The sequence below is a fragment of the Canis lupus genome, chromosome 10 (assembly GCF_003254725.2).
Source record: "Canis lupus dingo isolate Sandy chromosome 10, ASM325472v2, whole genome shotgun sequence".
Classification (NCBI taxonomy): Eukaryota; Metazoa; Chordata; class Mammalia; order Carnivora; family Canidae; genus Canis; species Canis lupus.
Window position 1 is genome coordinate 68,496,166 of NC_064252.1, and position 20,521 is coordinate 68,516,686.

Genomic DNA, 20,521 nt, shown 5'->3' on the forward strand with positions numbered 1-20,521 from the left:
CGGGGATCGCTGAGCAGGGAGGCAGGGGGGAGACGAGGACGCAGCGGGGGCTGGTCCCTGCGCCTCGGGAGCCGCCTGGGTCCCTGCACCGCCGACACCGACCCGGAGCGCGGCCGCCGCAGGTGCAGGTGCAGGTGCAGCTGCAGCTGCAGGTGCAGGTACGGGGCGCCCGGGGGGATGCTCGCCCCCGTCGGGCTCCTTGCCAGGCACTAGCTTTCGCGCCCATTCCCCAGGGGAGCGGGGTACCCGCCCCGGGAGTGCCCCCCCCCCGCGCCCCGGGGACTGGGGTCCCCCCTGCAGACGCCAGAAAGCGGGAGGGAGCGCAGGACGGGCCTCCGCGGGGCTGGATCTCCCAGCGCCCCCTGCCCCGCCCCCCCTCCAAGAAGTTTTTATCACCATTTGCTTTTAAAAGCTGACTTGGAGCCTTCCAGGTAGGTGACCTGGGGCACACGGGGCCTGCGGGGAGGGAGGGGGGCCCAGCAGGATGGCAGCTGGAGGGGCCTGGACCCCAAGACGTGCCCCCCCACCCTTCAGGGGTGCGGTCCCACCCTGACAGGGGCACCGGGGAGGGCCTGGGAAGGGAACCGTGAGATCAATGGAGGTGAGGCGGGCGGTGGCCTCGTGGGGCTCAGAGGGGCTTTAACCCCAGTGTCCCCCCAGGACAGGCTGCGGATACCTCCCCGCTGAGGAGTGTGGGCAGCAGGTCTCCCTTCCCCGGCCGGGGCCTCTTAGGTCTCTGCAACTTGATGTGATGCTTGCAGGCTCTGGGAGGGACCGGGACTGCAAGGGGAGGGGGGTTCCTCTTGGTTTTCTGGTCCCCAGCAGGGCAGTGAACCCCCACCCTGCCCCCCATAGGTGCTGCGGTGGAGGCATCTGGGGCAGGATCCCCCCCCCCTTCCCCGTGGCCGCGGAGGTCTGAACCCTGGGCAGGAATTCCTTGCAGCCCCGGTGTAACGCCCTCCCTTCCCTTCCCGGGAGCTCGCCTCACAGATGTTACTGATCTGCTGCCTGGAGGATGTTGAAACTCGGAGCGGTTAAGCTGTTTACCCGGGGCAGGCTCCGGAGCCCCCGACGAAGCCACTCAGGGGCTCGGGGGCTGTGGCTTCAGCCCCGCAGCCTCTGCCTGGGGACAGGCCTTGGTCAACGCCGCCTGGCTCCTGGGATCGCAGCAGACGTGCATGTGGGGACACGAAACCCAGCGAGGCGCGGGAAGGGACGCTGCGGGGTAGACTCTGGGATTCTGGAGGGTTCTGCGAGAGGAAGGAGACCAGCTGGGGGGCGGGGGGAGCGACAGGGCTGTTTCGTACAGGGCTGATGATATTCAGAATAATTTCTTTTTTTTAATTTAAGATTTTATTTATTTATTCATGAGAGTGGCAGAGACATAGGCAGAGACCCAGGCAGAGGGAGAAGCAGGCTCCATGCAGGGAGCCTGACGTGGGACTTGATCCAGGGACCCCGGGGTCACGCCCTGGGCCCAAGGCAGGCGCCAAACCGCTGAGCCCCCCAGGGATCCCAGAATAATTTCTTTTAAGCCACAGAACTGGACCGTTTCACAAAGACCGAGTTCACGCTGGTGGGAGGGGGGAGCGTTTGGAGCCGGTCACTTTCCTTCTCTTCAGCCCCCCCCCCCCCAACTTGGGTCCTTGAGCAAAATCGCGGCCACACGTCAGATCTTCAGTGGAGACGAGATAAGCTGAGCCGGAGCCGGTTGTCTCTACAGCGGTCCAGCCTGCCCCGGAGGAGCGGCTCTGTGGTTTTTATCCATTTGTCTTCTCTCCCCGCCTCCTTGGTCTCCCCCCATCACTCTGTTCGTCGTGAGCGCGGGGCTAGCGGGTGGCCTTGGGGTACAGGACGGCCTTCAATTTGGCCACTCACTTGTGTGTGTCTCGAAGGCTTAGGATGGAGCCCAGGCCCCGAGCCCCGAGGACGGCGGACGCGTCCTGACCCAGCGGAGAGGGCGGCGACCCCAGCATCCCCGACGTCGCCCTGGGGGCCGCCGGCCCGATGGAGGTCGCCGCGGGGCTCGCCGAGGAGTCGGCCCCCAACACGTCCGCCTACTTCCCCTCCGTGCCTGCGCCCCACGGGGCCCACGCCGCGTCCTTCCCATTCAACTTCAGCTACGGCGACTACGACCTGCCCTCGGGTGAAGAGGAGGACGTGACCAACTCCCGGACTTTCTTCGCCGCCAAGATCGTCATCGGCGTGGCCCTCGTGGCCATCATGTTGGTGTGCGGCGTTGGCAACCTGGTCTTCATCGCCGCCCTGGCCCGCCACAGGAAGCTGCGGAACCTAACCAACCTGCTCATCGCCAACCTGGCCGTCTCCGACTTCCTGGTGGCCGTGGTCTGCTGCCCCTTTGAGATGGACTACTACGTGGTGCGCCAGCTGTCCTGGGAGCACGGCCACGTCACGTGCGCCTCCGTCAACTACCTGCGCACTGTCTCGCTCTATGTCTCCACCAATGCCCTGCTGGCCATCGCCATCGACAGGTGAGTCCGGGGACGCAGGGACGACAGAGAAAGGGCCCCGGGTCGACCCCTTCCTTTACTGCAGGTGTGGACGGACGGGCGATCTCTGTTCCCTGCGGACGAGGATGCCTGGGGGCGGGGGGGGGGGCAACGTTGGCCCGTTGGCCACCAGTAGGGAGACTTCTGGTTTTCCAGCCGTGGGCGGGCAGGGGCAGTGGCCGAGCTCCCCGGAGCTGAGCGGCGGGACAGCTTCCGATCCCTGGGCCCCTGGGCGACGGCCGCGCTCCTGGACGGCCTGCTCGGGGCCCGGGGCAAATAGGTTCGAGGACACGCGGAGGGACAAGTCTCAGTTCCAGGCAGGTGCCTTGCGAGTCAGCTTGCCTGAGGAAGATTTTCTCAAAACGCAAGCGCCTCTCCCCTAACCTTCCCCCCACTCCGCGCTGGTTGATTTTAAAATAAGACGGGTGATTTGTTTTGAAGAAAAAAAAGAAAAAGAGAAAGAAAAAGAAAGGGAGCGCATGCTCTTACTGGTTCTTTCCGTCGGGGCACGTTTGCTCCTCCCCATAGGTTCGTGTGGGCGCTGGGGTGGGCGCCGGTCTGGCCTCGTGCCTGAAGCCGTCAGAGCACACTCTGCACACCTGTGTTGGGCGGTGTCGGGCCTTTTCACTTAGGACGAGCTCCTGTGCTAAGGAGCCCGGCGGGGGTGGGGGGGGGTCCCCGGGCAGGGTCTGCAAGCCCCTCTGCCGGAGCTCTCTTCCTGGCGCCGCCGCCGGGGTCAGGGCCCCGTGTCCTCGGGTCTGCATGGCCCGTCCCTGCCCCTTCGCCCCGAGAGCCCGCAGCACAGCCGCCCCCCAGGTTCGTGGCCTCAGGGCTCCCGTGGAGGCCCCCCCCACCCCCCGCAGCCAGGACGGCCTGGGGCAGCGGTCCGGGACCAGTGCAGCAGATAGAACCTATTTTCTGAGGCCAAAGGCAGAACAAGCCGAGATAGCACGACCTGGAAACAGGCCACTGCCCAGGCCCCGGGGGCGTCCCCAGGAGGAGCCCGGCTGCCAAGCCTTAAAGGCTGGGGCCGCAGCCTCCTCTCTCAGGGCACGAATGTCAGGGACTTGGCCTCAAGGGCACGAAGGTGCTGCGTGCAAGGGGTCGTGCCTGCAGGGCCCTCCACGGGGTCCGGGCGCCCCGGGCCGCTGCCGCAGCTGACCCAGGCGACTCAGGAAGGGGACGGCCGAGCACAGCCTGTCCCCAGGTCCCGTTCCGGGCTGGGAGGGAGGAGCTCCCGCTACCTTGTCTCAGACTTCCTGAAGGTGGGAGCTCAGAGCAGAAGAGCGTCCTCTCCTGAAGTGTCACTTCCTGCACAGGGGGCGCCCCAGCCACGGGCGCGGGCTGGCCTGGCACCTGCTCGGCGGTGGCGCCTGGTCCCCGGGCACAGCCCGTCACCACGCTGCAGGCGTCCCACGAGGTGGGCGGTGGGGGCTCCCAGGGGGGCGGACGCCAGCGCCGGTCAGGGGACGCTGGCTCACCCCGACTGTGCAAGGGCCGCTATCGGTGCCAGGCGTCAACCCCGGTCTGCGGGATCACGCCGTTTAGACGCGGCGGCAACATGTGCTGCACAGCGGGCCTGTCTCGTCGGGCCCAGCAGGGTGGGGACGCGGGGCCTGAGCCCCGACGTTGAAAACGGCGCTGTGGCCACCACAGGCCACCGCCCCGAGGCCCCGGCCAACCAGCCGGCTGCTCGGCTGCACCTGTTCGTGCCTTTGCTTCAGATGATTTGTGTGTGTTTGTGCCACCTCCTTCTGGGGACGTGGTGCAGGGCCTGCAGGGCCTGCTTGACTTTGTCGGGCCTCGTGTGCTGTTCAGGAATGGATCGGGGCTTTTTCAGGTTCTGTGTCGTTAGTTTGGGGCAACGGATTTTTTTTAAAACATTTTATTTATTTATTCATGAGAGAGACACAGAGAGAGAGAGAGGCAGAGACACAGGCAGAGGGAGAAGCAGGCTCCACGCAGGGAGCCCGACGTGGGACTCGATCCCGGGTCCCCAGGATCACGCCCCGGGCTGCAGGCGGCGCTAACCACTGAGCAACCCGGGCTGCCCCCGGGGGCAACTGATTTTTTTTGTCTCGATGTCACGGATGACGCTCCCGTTATAGGAGGCCTGGAGCTTTGTTCAGCGAAACCACAGTGGTAGTGCCTACGCGGGCAGGGTTCGAGCCCTGCTGCGGCGCCTGCTAGCGCCAGGGCCTCCCGTCAGCTAGCTTCCCTGGCCTCAGGCTTCTCCTGTGTACGGTGAGAATAATAAGAAAGCCCGTGTGCTGGGGTGTCCTGAGGATTCGAGGAGGTAAGACGTGTGGTTGTTCGGAACCAGGCGTAGACCAGAGTCAACAACAAGTAAGCAGCGGGTCTTAGGGGCCCCTGGGGCTCAGCGGCGTGACCCCGAGGTCCCGGGATTGAGTCCTGCGTCGGGCTCCCTGCATGGAGCCTGCTTCTCCCTCTGCCTGGGTCTCTGCCTCTCTCTCTCTCTCTCTCTCTCTCTGTGTCTCTCAGGAATCAATAAATACAAAGCAAAACAAAATAGCGGATCTTATAATTCTCAAATTAACCCTTACAGCAGCAACAACAAAACAGACCCAGGTAAAGTGATGACCGTTTTCGATTGGCCAAGCTCTTCGAGGTGGCTGTTCCTGTGATGTGAGGTCAAACAAGCTCTGGTGCAGGGTGTGCAAGACACGCAGCTATGGAGACAGAGCAGAGCAGAACTATTTATGAACCAGGGTCCCTGGTGCTCCCAGACGTCTGTGCCGCCCGGAGGCTGTCTCCCTTTCTCTGCATTCATTCGATTTATGGGACCTGCTGCAGGGGGGTGACGGGGGGGTATATCTCCACCGTCTTCACTGCAGCCTCGGGGGCTCCTGGATCTGCCCCTCAGCTAACGTCCCCTGCTCACAATCCACGCTAAACACTCATTCATGCAAACAGCACTTTTTTTTTTTTTAAGATTTTATTTATTTGAGAGAGAGAGAGCACAAGCAGGGGGAGCAGGAGAGGCAGAGGGAGCAGGGGCCCCATGCAGGGCTCCAACCCAGGACCCCGGGATCACGACCTGACCCAAAGGCAGACGCTCAAGCCCTGAGCCCCCCAGGCTCCCTGCAAACAGCATGTCCTGAGTGCGAGCCCTGTGGACAGGATGGTGCAGGGGGTGGGGGGGTGGGGGGAGGAGCTCTTTGCCTTCGTGCAGCTTTTCCCCCCAGGAGTGGGGAGAGGGAACAGTCGGGCAAACAAGCCACAGACCAGAAGGTGATCTCAGCAACGCTCTGAACCAAAAAAAAAAAAAAAAAAAAAAGACGAACACAAGAACGCTGAACGTGATGCAGGATGGAAGCTGCTCCAGGCACGTCGTTGGGGAAAGTGTCCCCGGGGAACAGGCATTTGAAGGGAACTCTGGAAAAATCAAAAAAAAAAAAGCAAGCAAGCAAGCCGGGCTTTGAAGACTGGGAAGACACATTCCACACAAGGGAAATGATCAGTGCAAAGGCCCCGAGACAGGCACCCACACGGGCAGCAAGGCTCCATGGCCCGAGGGGAGAAGGAAGGCCGCCGCCGCCGTCACTCTTGTGTCGCGGGCACAGCTCCCCTCTTGCTCAAAAGACCTCTAGGGACTACGGCTCGCATCCCTCCGCCTTTCCTCAGGGTTATCGAGTCCCAGGCAGCGCCCCGGGCTCGGGCTGGGTAAGCACGTTCCGGCCCTGTTCTCTGAAAGCCATTGCCATCTTTCCGGGAGCTTCGCGATGGCCCCTTACGTCCCCATTCATCCAGGGCCGAGCGCCTGCTGCGACTGAGGCTTGACTACAATCCTAGGTGCCCAGGATTCCCGGGGAAGTGGAAGCTACAGAAGAAGCAAGACTGGATCCCCGCCCTTGAGGAGCTTGCCGTCGGGGCGGGGGGTGCAGATGGTGGGACGAACCCTGAGTTAACAGAACCCAGAGTAAGGGCTGTGTTTTAAATGAAATTTGCAGAAGGGTCACGTCCTGCATACCAGGGAGGCTTCACGGAGGAGGTGGGCTTTCAACTGGCTGTCAACAAATGACAATCAGCAAAGGACCGGAAAGGTTTTCCACGGGGGGTAGGGGCAGGGTTTACAAGATGAGGTCCCCTGGGGAGGTGTGTGGGACCTTCTGGGGCAAGGAACATAAGCAGAGCGGAGATGGGAAACAGCAGGGTCCTATTCCAGAAGGTCTCGGAATCTAGGTACGGGGAGTCGGGCCTGCTGGAGCAGGGAGCTGAAAAGGAACATCCCTGGGCTCTGCGCCCCAAGGTCTGGGTTTCCCGCCGGGTGTAGACACAGCTGCACTGGCCTCCATGTGCCATCCACATACCCCAGAGCGCGTGGGGCGCCGGGGGCACCGCCCTCTTCACCCAGAATCCAGGCGGGATGTCGGCCCGTCCGCTGAGCCCCGGTCTCCCGGCTGCGCGGGGCCAGCGGGGGCCTGAGCACCCGAGCCGCCTCGGGAAGCACCGACGTCCCCCCGTGAGTTCACCGATGGGGCTGACTGGCCGGAGGAGTGGGTTCTGGGTCCCTGGTGGGCTGGTGGATGGCCTGGAAGCTGCGGCAGCCGCCATTCCCATGGGCTGACCCGGGGCTGGGTCCCGGGGTGCGGGGTGGGGGGGCGCATACTCTCCCCCAATCGCCCGGCCTGTGGCCATCGCGGAGTCGCTGCCTGGGTGCTCGCTCGTCCAGCAGCCTTCATTCCTTGCCCTGTGGGGAGTGTCGGCCCCAAGTGGGTCTGGACACGGGGCACAGGCCAAGGGACGCGCCTAAGCGGAGGAAGGAGCTGCTGGTTGCCCGACGCCTTGGAACGTCGGGGGGTGGAAACCAGCTGCGCTGCAGAGGAAGGGGAGAAAAGGATGCCGGCGTTCTGGAGGGTTCCAGGAGGGCAGGAGGACGGGGCGCGGCTTGCTCCCCGGGAAGGCTGGAGCCGGACACCGACGGGCCTGCACCTGGCTCTGCCGAGGTCCAGCTGTGTGGCCTTTGGCAGGTGACGCAGTTCCTCCGAGCCTCAGGCGGCTCATCTGTGAAATGGTCACCCTTGTTCTCCCCCCTGTTCCGCACGCTTGGGGCCACGCGGGGACAGGGCCTGTGAAGGCGCCGTGCACATCGCCCGCTGCCTCGCAGACATAAGCACGCAGGCTGCGGGAGCCCGGAGTGCGGGCCCGGGCGTAGGGGGCTGCCGGCCGTCCTCTGAGGCCACCCCGCCATCGCCTTCCGGGAAGGGTCCCCGGCGGGCCTGGGGCACAGCGCCTGCTGCTAACCCCGGGCGCGGTCGCGGGTGGCGGCGAAGGCGGGAGAGCCGGGACGGAACACGCATCTGGTGGGTGATTCGCCTCTGATGCGAGGATAAACAGATCCAGTGAAATAGAAAGTAGTAGAGACCTTGACGGCGACGTTGTGGCTGAGAACAGGTCAAAAAAAAAAAAAAAGTAGCGCTATGTATGCAGAAGAGCTCGGGACAAACTCCCTTTGAGGTTGCGAACCACGTGAGGGGAGTTAGTGGCCTGCGGCAGTCGCCGTCCCGGAGGGTCCCCGGCTGCCCGCGGCGTAGAGAGCAAACACGAGCCAGCAGGCCCCGAAGGGCTAGAGAGACAGCGGGTGTAGACGGAGTGGGGGCTCAGGAGGGAGAGCAGGGAATCTCTCCTTGTTCGAGGTCTGGGGTCATCGTTGGGGCCTCATGCGTGTCCTCTCAGGCTTCCAGGGACTGCGTGGCTCGGAGACCGGGGCCTCGCTGCTATTCCTTGGAGCCGGGGGGTCTCGGCAGAGCCGGGTGCAGGCCCGTCGGTGTCCGGCTCCAGCCTTCCCGGGGAGCAAGCCGCGCCTCGTCCTCCTGCCCTCCTGGAACCCTCCAGAACGCCGGCATCCTTTTCTCCCCTTCCTCTGCAGCACAGCTGGTTTCCACCCCCCGATGTTCCAAGGCGTCGGGCAACCGGCAGCTCCTTAGGTGCATCCCTTGGCCTGCGCCCCGCGCCCCCGTGTCCCGTCATCATGGCTCCGTCGGGTCACTCTCACCCGGTCCCTCCTTAGCGGTCATCTACTCTGAAGGGATCATTAACTCCTTGTCCCTTCCAGGGGGGACGTAGACTCTGCATTCCGAGGCACGTGTGAAGTGGGGGTGCAGAGCCCCGCAAGAGTGGGAGCAGTAGGGACGCCCGGGGGGCTCAGCGGTGGAGCATCTGCCCTTGGCCCAGGGCCTGACACCGGATTCCCGGGATCCAGTCCCGCATCGGGCTCCCTGCATGGGGCCTGCTTCTCCTCCCTCGGCCCGGGTCTCTGCCTCTCTCTCTCTCTCTCTCTGTGTCTCGTGAATGAATAAATAAAATCTTAAAAAAAAAAAAAAATAAAGGAGCCCAAAGCAGACTCTGACGGGGTCATACGGGTTCCCCAAGTGACGGCGTCTAACGGCGCCCACAGCTCTCGGAGGCAGGCGAGGCAGGCGCTCTCCCCCGTCGCCCGGGGCACGTGCAGCCGGGGGGCCCGGAGGAAGGACGCACGTTCCCGCGGTTCGAGGCAAAGCCGGAATCAGAGCCCCGGTCCTCTGACGCCTAGGTCGGTGCAGAAAGGAGTACTCCGGGGGGTGCGTGGGGGAGGAAGGAATAGCAGCAGACCGTGACCACTCGCATAGCAAACGGGTAGAGGCGCAGACGTGGCCTTTGCAGGACGGTCGGTAGAACGTGGGGGGACGGCAAAGGGGAGGGGGTGGTGAGAGCGAAGGCACTGAGCTCATAGTAGGCCTTAGGGGTCGGCGACTTGGGGCGCCGCGGCCTTCTGGGGCCCGGGCCTGCGCATGGACAGAGGCACCGCCAACACCCGGCATCGTTCCCCTTCCCCCCTCGGCGCTCGGACACCGGCGGGAGGGCAGGGACAGTTGCGGGGCCAGAGCAAGCCCAACGGCCGGGTGCACCGACGGTGGCCCCGTCCCACCCCGTCTGCCGTCTCTCCAGCCAGCAGGAGTCTCACTCTGTGAACTCTCCAAAGGACACGCAACGGAGTCGGCTGCCTGCGTTGGGGGGAGAAGGGCGCAAACAGCAGGAATATAATCGGGGAAAACAAAACAAAACAAAAAAACAAAAAAAGGAATGAGCTTCCTCTTCCAATCAAAATCCCAAGAACGCTGACCTCAAAGGGATTGGTTTCAAAGGCAACAGAGTCGCTCTGGTTTTCCTTCAGGCTTCTCACGCCTGCCCTTGGCTCTACCTGGGACAGGCCGGGGACACGTGAGAATGAGATTATTTCCAGCGTCGTCTGGCCATTCCCTCCCCCTTCCCTCCCCATCTGTCCCCTTCTCCAGCTTGTACCCCCTGCCAGACGTGGCAGGTCTTCCAGGAAACCAGAGCTCTCTGCGCTCTCTCCCTGGGAAGGCGGCTTTCATACCACACAGATGACTCACATCCCCCCCAAAGTGCTCTCTCTTCATTCCTGGACCACTGTGGTAACAGCCGTGTGGGTTTTTTTTTTTTTTTTTTTTGGGGAAAGAACAAAGGCAATATCTTTTACCGCCTGCTGCTTTGTGGTTAAAAAAAAAAAATTATGTATATTCCTGATTGATCTTTCACATCGACCATGAGACAGGGTTAAACGTTTTCGATCAAGCGTCCTGTGGTGTATGACCCTGAGAGAGTCACTCCTCTGTCTCCAGGCTCCGTTTCTACCCCTGAAAAACAAGGTACGTGGTCACATGCTCTTCCCTTCACCTTTGCATAAAGAGCAGTATTTCCAATGACGCGGAACGAGGGCGAAACTTGGCCCACTGCTTCCACTGGAAAGGGTAGGCTCCCCCCGACAGCTTTTTGGAATTATCAGGCCCTCTCGGCTCTTCATGGCGAGGTAATTAGGATGAATGGCCCCGGAATCAGGAAGGACCTGGGAACAGAGCCCGGCCAGAAACCAACGGGAGGCATCACTACTACATTTAGTAATAGTTACCGTTTACCGAGCATATAGCACATTTGAAAGTGCGTCCAAAACTGCGTACACGCGGCAGGTAGGGAAACCGAGATTCGGGGACATTAAGCAAAGCCTGCCTGAGGCTGCGACAGCTCCTAAGGGGTGGAACCGGGGCTTAGAGCCTACTTTTCTTGAGAGCCCACGAGGTCGTTTCTCCGTTGGGTCGCACCTTCTCGGGATGGTAGCCCATCTCCAGGATTGTCCTTGTTCTAGTGTTGCCCCAACAGTATCATGACCCACGACGTCCCCCTCACGGCGGCTGGCCCTCTTTCTGTTCTCGTCCTAGATACCTGGCCATTGTCCACCCGCTGAGACCCAGGATGAAGTATCAAACGGCCACGGGCTTGATCGCCTTGGTGTGGTTGGTGTCCATCCTCATCGCCATCCCTGCCGCCTACTTCACCACCGAGACGGTCCTCGTCATTGTCAAGAGCCAGGAGAAGATCTTCTGCGGCCAGATCTGGCCGGTGGACCAGCAGATCTACTACAAGTCCTACTTCCTCTTCATCTTCGGCATCGAGTTCGTGGGCCCGGTGGTCACCATGACCCTGTGCTACGCCAGGATCTCCCGGGAGCTGTGGTTCAAGGCGGTGCCGGGCGTCCAGACCGAGCCGATCCGGAAGCGGCTGCGCTGCCGCAGGAAGACGGTGCTGGTGCTCATGTGCGTCCTCACGGCCTACGTGCTGTGCTGGGCGCCCTTCTACGGCTTCACCATCGTGCGCGACTTCTTCCCCACCGTGTTCGTCAAGGAGAAGCACTACCTCACGGCCTTCTACGTCGTCGAGTGCATCGCCATGAGCAACAGCATGATCAACACCCTGTGCTTCGTGACCGTCAAGAACAACACCATCAAGTGCTTCAAGAAGATCATGCTGCTCCATTGGAAGGCTTCTTACAGCGCCAGTAAGTCCAGCGCCGACCTGGATCTTAAAACCACAGGCGTGCCTGCCACCGAAGAGGTGGACTGCGTCAGACTGAAGTAACCCGCTGGGCCTCGCAACGTTTAAACAAAGACAGACTTTGGGACCCTGACCAGTGTACGGAAGATACACCGTCAAGCAAGAAGCCTCGGGTGGCTGCCGGGGGCAGAGTGAATGGACAACCCACCAGGCCCTGATGTAGCCCATCTCTAGGATTGTCCTTCGGCTCGAGTTCTCTCTTAACATTTGGGGCGTTGGAGCATGAATAGGAAACGGGCTCCTCGTTCTTTCCTCAACCCTTCTAGTCGCATCTCTGGTCCTGTCACTGTGAGGAGCCTCGTGTGCATGCACGTGGACACCCCAATACGCGTGGCCAAGTTCTGTCCAAATCTGCTCCGTGGCTTACAGCTGTGCCCATACACGGTGAGGCTCATCGTCAGGGGAAGCCACGCAGACCCTGGAAGCCGTTTGGTCAAGGTATTAAGGGGTTCTGGGTGTCTTGACTTGCTCCGGGGAGGGCCTCGGCTCAGGCCGAGTATATCCTCTTGGCTCCAGGGGGAGGAGTTCAGATGGCAGACCTCTGAGAGCCTGTGGGGCTCAGGGCAGGAGCTCGGGTTTTCTGGGGCTAAGGATGCTTCTGCCCCTCAGTTATTCTGACTTGGACCAATTAGGCTTCCCCTCAAGTCCTGCTCTTGAATCCACGCCTGGAAGCATAGACTCTTTGAAAGTAGGCTCAGCCCCTCGTGGTGTGGCCATCAGCCATGTTCCACGTCCACCAGCTCTCCCCCTCGTTGTTACGGTTTGAGGGCAAGATGAGTCCGTCACCAGTGCCCGAAGCCCATCACAGCTGTTAATCCTCTGGATTAAGACTTGCTTCTCTCTCCTTGGGACAGATCACCCGCCGTGTTCCCACTCCTCCGTGTAAGTGGAGCCTTGCGATCCGGGGGCAGGTGGTGAAGGTTGGTGGGACAGCCCTGGGCGTCCAGGAAAGACGGGGACATACCGGCGGGTGAAGGCGACCCCGTGGGATTCAATGCCTCCACGGGCTCGTCAAGAGCTCATCCTCCTTTCTAACGCGCCCTCATGGTGTAGTGTTTCCAATTTTGGAATTTGGACTTTTGGGACCAGAAGATCTGATCCAGCCTTGGCTCTGCCACCTGTGCGACCCTTGGGAGAGCTTCCCAAAGGGGACAAGGCTAAGGCCTGTGAGAGCTCCTGATGAGGTGGTTGTGAAGAGCCGAGGAGCCGGTAGGTGGGTAACCAAAGGAGAGGACCGATGACTGTATAGCGTGCCCGACCAGGAAAACCTTGCCACCCTGGCTGCTGTGTCTGGGAACCTTACCGTCTCCCCTTGTCATTACTCTTCGTGCACATTTATCCCTTTACCTCTCGTGGCCGCGCTGACGTGTCACGTCCCAACATCACGCTGGTACCGCGAGGCAGAGACGTCTGGTGGTGAAGGTGCAACAGGGAGTGGCGGCGTGTCTCCCGCCGGAAGATGAGCTCCGGGTTTTAGGAATCTCAGAACGAGACTGTCTGTAATCATGGACGCGTTGACCACGTTCCTGCTGCCGGCCAGCGTGCGCCTGGGCAATATGACATTCGCTTCTCGATCTTTCTTTAGTTTCCTAAGTGTGTATAGCCAAAGAGTAGATGTGTCCTTTCCCTCTCAAAGAATCCTAGAGCAGCACATTTCAAAGGGTATTTAACTGACACTCGTACGGCGTTTCCCTCCAAATAGAGTCAACTCTTAATTTTTGGCAGCAAACCTCATTTTTTTTTCAATAGTTACTGTATTTCCTTGGAAGACACGTTCAAAGATCCATGTCTCCCTACTCACCGTCCAGCAGACCGTCCTACGGTGCCATCGGAAAACTCTCAGAGAATAAAAACTAATTAAGACATGAGCCCAAACCCGACACGTCCCGGAGGGCGGTACTTAGTCCTTATAAGATCACATATTCCGTTCTAGACTCGGGAAAGGTAGCTTCGGACCACAAAATAGTAATAGGACATAGGTGGCTGTTGTCCCGTTCGCCTCTCCCATTAGAAATGCTAAGCGAGAGTCGACTATCACGTGGCAGCCGAGCGGCTTTGCTTTTCCGCCTAGAAAGTGTCCGCTTTGCACTCGTTTAAGTGTCTGTGACATTCCTACTTGTTGCGTCTGCTTGGGATTTTCCACAGTGAATAAAAGTGTCGTGTTGTGATCAAGTGAAATAAAAAAAAAAAAAAAAAAACCAGTGCAGATCTCAGCGTGGAGCGTAGCGTGCCTGTAATTTCCACGTCTTCCCCCTCGTCTGGGTCACAGCGCGGAGCTGCTTCCCGCCAGCGCCGGGCACAGGCCGCGGCCACGGTCCCGGCAATTGTGACAACGGCGCTGCCCGGGCCCCTCTTGCCCTCGCGCTTCTCCGTCCTCCGCAGATTTCACGGTTTAGATCTTCCTCCTCTAAGGCGGCTCTGGTACAACCATCAGTGCCTTTTCAGCATCGAGATGCCAAGACGCGAAATCTGAGGACCCGCTTACGCCCGTCACATGCCTACGGTGAGCCCCTGGCACGGCTTCCCGTCCACACACGCAAAACGATCCGGGAGGTGGCCCCGGGACCCCACACCATCCGCAGCCTGGTGGCTGGCTCCGCGAACCCGGCTCCCGCCCGCCCAGCCGAGGGCCTCTCCAACCCTGGGGCTGAGCCCACCAAGGGGCCCCGGCGCTGAGCCGCCCTCCGCGGTCCTCCACGCGCTCCCAGGCGCACCCGGCCTGCGCCTCGTCGTGCGTGGAAGCCTGAAGCCAGGGCTTTGGCAAAATTGAACCGTTCCCTTAACTAGAGCCAAAGAGGAGGGCAGGTGCACAACAAAGCTGCTGGGCGTTTTGCCTAATGGTCACACGTTCGAGAAATGACTTCTTAAATCCAGGACACGGCAACAGGGCAGCGGGCGGTGTCCCCCGAGCCCTCCAGCGCGGCACCTGTCCCCCCTTAGGGAAAGGGCGCTGAGGAGTGTGGGGCGCGGCCACAAAATCCTAACTATGACTCTGGTTTCTTGAAACATCTGAGACGCTTCGGGCTGCGTGCACAGCCCGAGGCCAGCTCCCCTCCCCGGGACCCAGCCTGTTAAACCCGCAGGGTGCTTCCCACCGTGGGGAGCCCGACGCCCCGGGTGAGAGGTTCGGGCGCCCAGGGCCCCTAGCTCTCCCGGGGTTTTCCTGCCGCAGCCTTGGGGGCAGCCTGTTTCGGGGGAAAGCATCTTCCCCGAGAACTCTCGGGTTGACCTTCAGCTCGGCCAGGCCGCCCCTGGGGACCCTTCCCGGCCCCGCAGAGCCCACTTAGCTCTCGTTCCCGGACCCAGCACAGAGGTCAGGAGGTTTCATCCCTTGCCCTGTCGTCTGGTGGGGGTGGAGGGTGGGGGTGGCCCCAAGCCCACCTCCTGCCCCGCGGTAAGGACGGGGCACGGGCCTGGGAGGCACCAGACACGAGGAAGGTCGCTTGCATCTGCCCCTGGAGACGGGACCTGGGTGTTGACTGGGGACAGGGGTGGCCAGGGGGGCTTCTCACACCGGGAGGAAACTGTCGTCCCTGCAACCGGTAAGCAGGACCCTGAAGGACACGGAGCGGGGGAGAGCGGCGGCTCACAGGACAGGCCCGGGCTGGGGGAGAGGCCCTGCGGGGGGTGGGGGGGCGGGTGCAGGTCAGTGGGACTCCATCAGCACCTCCCGGGCTCCTCCCGTGAAGGTGCCTCCATAGGGGCTGTGGCTCCCCCACCTGCCCCAGCCTGCGGGGTCCCTCCACCCTCTGCGGGGTCCCTCCCTCCTCTGCAGGGTCCCTCCCTCCTCTGCGGGGTCCTTCCATCCTCTGTGGGGTCCCACCATCCTCTGCGGGATCCCTCCACCCTCTGCGGGGTCCCTCCATCTTCTGTGGGGTCTCTCCACCCCCATTCCAACCAGCCCCAGCCTGCGGGGTCCCTTACCCTCTGCGGGGTCCCTCCACCCTCTGCGGGGTCCCTCCATCCTCTGTGGGGTCCCACCATCCTCTGCAGGGTCCCTCCATCCTCTGCGGGGTCCCTCCACCCCCATCCCAACCAGCCCCAGCCTGCGGAGTCCCTTACCCTCTGCGGGGTCCCTCCACCCTCTGCAGGGTCCCTCCACCCTCTGCGGGGTCCCTCCACCCTCTGCAGGGTCCCTCCATCCTCTGCGGGGTCCCTTCACCCCCATCCCAACCAGCCCCAGCCTGCGGAGTCCCTTACCCTCTGCGGAGTCCCTCCACCCTCTGCGGGGTCCCTCCATCCTCTGTGGGGTCCCACCATCCTCTGCGGGGTCCCTCCACTCTCTGCGGGGTCCCTCCACCTTCTGTGGGGTCCCTCCACCCTCTGCGGGGTCCTTCCATCCTCTGTGGGGTCCCTCCACCCTCATCCCTCAGGCCTGAGAAGCCCGAGAGGTCTGTCTTTATAACCTGGAGATTCCAGATTCTTTTGCACAATTATTTAACAAACACTTACCATCCTAGGCTGTGATGTTACAAAAAGGAACGACCCAATTCTAGCTCTTGTCCCCTAATGATCTGAATTTAGGAGCTAGGACGTTTTGGTTGTTGGGAAGCACAAGGAAAAATCCTATAAAAGCAGCATTGCACATTCACTTCTCAAGGTGACTGCTTTGCTCTCTTTTTGTTGGTCAGTCTCTGTCGCTTCATCGTTTTGTTGCGGCTTTCGCTTTCCTCACTTTAATTTTGTTGCTCTTTTCATATCTTCTTGAGTTGAATATATACGTGTTTTTAATTATTTTTATGTCACTTTAAGGGAGTGGATTTATATTTATAAATATAAATTTATATATTTATAAAATATATTTATATTTATTTATAAATAAATTTAAACATTTTATTAATTTATTAGACATTAAAGCATTTTATTAAAAACATTTAATTTTATTTATTAGAGAGGGAGAGTGAGTATGAACGGGGAGAGGGGCAGAGGGAGAAGCAGACTCCGTGCGGAGCAGACCGCGTGACTCTGGGCTCCGACCGAGGACCCCGGGATCATGACCTGAGCCGAAGGCAGACGCTTGACCAACTGAGCCACCCAGGCGTCCCCCGGACAGAGCTTTACTCCTGGTTTGATATATAGAACATCTTTAGCTCTGAAATACATCTTTTTATTTAATCGTATTTGATATATGTGTCTCCTGGATCACGGTTTCCATATTCTCCTCACGTATTCAACATTTCCAGCATTTGTTGTTTTCTTTTCTTTCCGTGATATTTATTTATTTCAGAGTAGACTATTCATTTTTCTTTTGCAGGCTCTAGTCTCTTCTTTTTTTCCTTCCTTCCTTCCTTCCCACCCCCTTTCCCTTTGGCATGATTGTGCACAGTTTTTCTATTGCTTCTTTTCATTTTACTCGCCTTTGGACAATACACATGACATTGCATCTGGTTATAAAGTGAATATTTATGAAAATATCTATCTTTCTTTCTATCTCTATCTATACACAGTTGGCCCTTGAACAAAACGAGTTTGAACTGCATGGTCTACTTCTAGGCAGGTTTTTTTGGGACAAATACAGTACTGTAAATGTATTCTCTCTTCCCTATCATTTTATAATAACATTTTCTTTTCTCTAGCTTACTTTATTATAAAAATACAATATATGATACATAGAGCAAACCAGCCATGTGTTAATTGTCTATACTATTGATTAGGCTTCTAGTCAACGGTGCGCTGTTAGTATTTAAGTTTTGGGGGAGTCAAAGGTTTTGCTCAGATTCTTGAATGTGTGGGGAGAGGCGAGGGCAGGGTCAGTGCCCCTCCTCGTGGGGCTGGTCAAGCGCCAACTGTGTATGTTATTGCTGCTTATTTCATTAGATTTTATGATCCCGCATCTCCTTCACCGTACTTCCCCCGCAGTCTATCGCGTTTGTGTAGAAGAGTGCTATAGGGAGACTGGTATGTTGGAAGGATCACTTTAGTTTCCTCTTGCTCGCCAGGATTCTCTTTTTCCTTAGGATGAGAACCAAATAATTACTTCGGAGTAAAGACTGCATTTCGCAGGCTCCCTTGCTGTGAAAGATGATCCTGTGACCGAGAACCTACCAAGAAAACCTAAGAGGAAACTTAGGAAAGTATGGAGCTGACGTCACCAAAGAGAGAAATACCTTTCTCTTTGCCTTGCAAAATCCTGTAGCTTAGGACGCAGCAGCTTGGAGCTGGAGCCGGATGGCTCCAGCAGCCATCGTGGACGATGAAAAGAAGGTTTGCACCGTAGGGATGGTCCACCAGAAAACCAGAAGAATACTGGGCCTATGGTAACTCTGAGTGTCCCCGGCCTGACGATCTCTACACTTCTCCTAAGTGAGATAAAAATAAACTTCCATCTGATTTAAGTCACTGTTTAGGGACTTCTCGCTGGGCACCTATGGTTCAATATTGGCTCGCGGGGACTGTATTTTGTCTTCCGCATAATACGCATCTTTTCTGTTTTTTTAAAATTTATTATTTTATTTTTGTATATTTTTTTTTATTGGAGTTCGATTTGCCGTTATATAGAATACCCATCTTTTCAAGAAAGGCGACATTGCTGAGCTGCATGGCAAAGACCTCAATATTCCCTCGCACGTTAGTACCTCAATAAAACTCTAATCTGAACAAATTCTAATCTCTACTGCATGTATTAGGATTTTTTTTTAATTGGCCTCAAGGTGCATCTTCAATATCATAGGCAAGTTTTTCTCTTTATGGATAAGAATTGTTTAAATGTTGTTTTTGGCTATTGTGACATGGACTATAATAATAGACTACACGATTGATTCTAGTTAATCAGGTATTTCTATGTACTGTGTTAAGTAATTTATAGGTGTGATTTTATTAAATCCTCATAACCCTACCAGGTGTGTGTAATATTGTTCCTGAGGGTCGCTTGTCTAGTGAGCAGTCAGCCTGCCATTCGAAACCAGGCTGGTTTGATTTCAGAGCAGGAGGTTAGAAAGCTACACTACGGGGTCTGGTCTACCTTTGTATTTAAAGTGACAAGGATACCCCTGAATTATATCAGGATGGAACCACCCTGTCTGTTGTTTTCTTCATCCCCTCTATGTCTACTGGCGCAGAGGACTGTTTGAGGACCAGGACTTGACCTTTTAGCTACATTGTAATGAGAATTTTATCCAAGCACGCAGATGAGTTTTTGCTCTTGTCCCCCAAAGCTAAAAGCATTAGGCAGGGCGATGGATCCAATGGGTCTGTCAGCTTCCATGCACTGCAAAGACCCCAAACTGGCCGCCAAGGTGGGAGTTCTGAGGCTATGGAGTGTACAGAAGTGAGTACTCATGACTCTTTCAAAGTTAGGGTCTCTGAAATGTTTATATCAGGGGGCTAAAATTAATAGATGGCTTGTTTGGAGTAGGCTTGCCAAAATCCCACGTTAGAGCAGCTCTCAGTGTAAGGCATTAACATGTATTCCTATAGCTCTTTGGCTGTTTTTATTTGGGAAATAGACTGGCCAAAGTTTTCCATGAATTTCAAAGAACATTTTTAAGCAGGAGTAAATAGTAAACAACCTAATGAGAAACATTTTGTTTTTTTAACAGCATTGAAAACCCATGGGACAAAGATAGGTCACTTCTTCCGGACATACATGGAAACTCAGAGAACCTTTGAATTAGAAGAGGGATATGAATTTTTCTGTGATTATTTTTGGAATTCACCAAGATAAAATGTCTAAAGACTCTTAAAATGGTAGTCTGTGAAACAGACCACACCTCATTCTAGATGCACCTCCAGACATTTAAAAGAACTTTTGAACCCTAGGGGCGGTCGGGTCTTCAGATGAATGTTCTCGGGAGCCAATCAATGTATCCATAGCAACATATCACCAAACCAAGTAGGGACTCTACCCCCTAGCGACGAGTTAGAGTGCCGTGACATTATATTTGCTTAATTTAATTGTCATCATTACGTTGTCACAGTCCCAGGAACCTGTAAATTCTTTGCAACTTAGCAGACAGTCCCGACACCTCGTCCTCCTTCCAAGTATTGCTGAGGCTCCCCGAGGAAGGTCTAGGTTTCACAAGTCTCTTCTTGGTGTTTGCTCGTCTCTTCCGCCGGGTCTCTTACAACCAGTCTGCACCAGCTGTTGCTGGAGTTGTGTGGGCTGTCCCTCCCCGGCATGCTGTCCAAAGTCCCTCAACATGGGAGGGAGAGGAAACCTCCGTCCTCACTCTGAGACCAGGCTGCGTGCTTGTCCTTGGGAAGAATTCCCTCCTCTTGCTTTCATATGCTACTTCACTAATATTTCTGAAAGCCTGAATTTCTTCAGTCTTCAGTGAGACGGTAAGTCTCAGTAAGTAGCCCACCTAGGGCTCAGGACACCCAACATCACCTTCTATCCAGCACAAGGTAAAGAGCAGGTGCCCTAATGTGTGCTCTGGGTAATGAGATCTTCAGGTGAGTACATACCTGGGCAGAGGTATACACAAACATCTACTAAAACACCTATTTTTTAAGGATTTCTCATAATCCACATTTACGGTGTGTCTGTTGTGGGAGGAAGACACAAAGATATATCAAATTACAGCATGAAAACCAAACTTAATGTTATTTTTTAAATTTTTATTGAAGTTCGATTTGCCAATAGGAATTTAATGTTATTCTGGAGCAGTCAGCTATGGTGTCTTCTCCATGAGCAATGGACAAGAGTGGGTATTACATATGCTTATGTATATCATACATATACTTTATATACATTATGTCTCATTTACTTTATATACTGTGGTAGGTTGAGTAATGGCCCCCAAAATATCGAGGTCTGAGTCCCAGGAACCTGTGAAATCTGGCTTATGTAACAAAAAGGACCTTGCCGACGTGATTAAATCAAGGCTCTTGAGCTAGAAGATGACCATCTTGGATTGTCCAGGGAGGCCCTAAACGCAATCACCAGTGTCCTTGTAACTGGGAAGCAGAGGGGGGAAAAGGTGATGTGACCTTGGAAGCCAAGATTGGAGTGATGTGCTTTAAAGATGGAGAAGGAGTAAAGAAGCCAAGTCCACTAGAAGCTGAAAAAGTCAAGGAAATAAGTTCTCCCCTCGAGCCCCCAGAGGGAACCAGCCCGGCCAACACTTTGGCTTTAGCCCAATAAAACTGAGCATTGGATT

The 20,521-nt window shown here is 57.1% G+C and overlaps 1 protein-coding gene across 2 annotated transcripts; it reads left to right on the forward strand.

Annotated features, from left to right (window-relative positions):
- The first annotated feature begins 347 nt into the window (after positions 1 to 347).
- On the forward strand, positions 348 to 13,621 carry PROKR1 (prokineticin receptor 1). Of its 2 annotated transcripts, XM_025470160.3 has the most exons (3): positions 348 to 1,756; positions 1,896 to 2,492; positions 10,748 to 13,621. In XM_025470160.3, the coding sequence occupies exons 2-3, from the start codon at positions 2,008 to 2,010 to the stop codon at positions 11,442 to 11,444; spliced, it is 1,182 nt and encodes a 393-aa protein (XP_025325945.1). In that variant the 5' UTR covers positions 348 to 1,756; positions 1,896 to 2,007; the 3' UTR covers positions 11,445 to 13,621. The 2 variants fall into 2 exon arrangements, with proteins under 2 accessions (XP_025325945.1, XP_025325935.1); XM_025470150.3 differs by having other exon boundaries at positions 348 to 2,492.
- The last annotated feature ends 6,900 nt before the right edge of the window (positions 13,622 to 20,521 follow it).

Bases quoted from the DNA above. Each gene is read 5' to 3' on its own strand.
- PROKR1 (XM_025470150.3), top strand. From the start codon at position 2,008: ATGGAGGTCGCCGCGGGGCTCGCCGAGGAGTCGGCCCCCAACACGTCC. The intron at 2,493-10,747 runs GTGAGTCCGGGG...TTCTCGTCCTAG, and splicing joins CTGGCCATCGCCATCGACAG to ATACCTGGCCATTGTCCACC.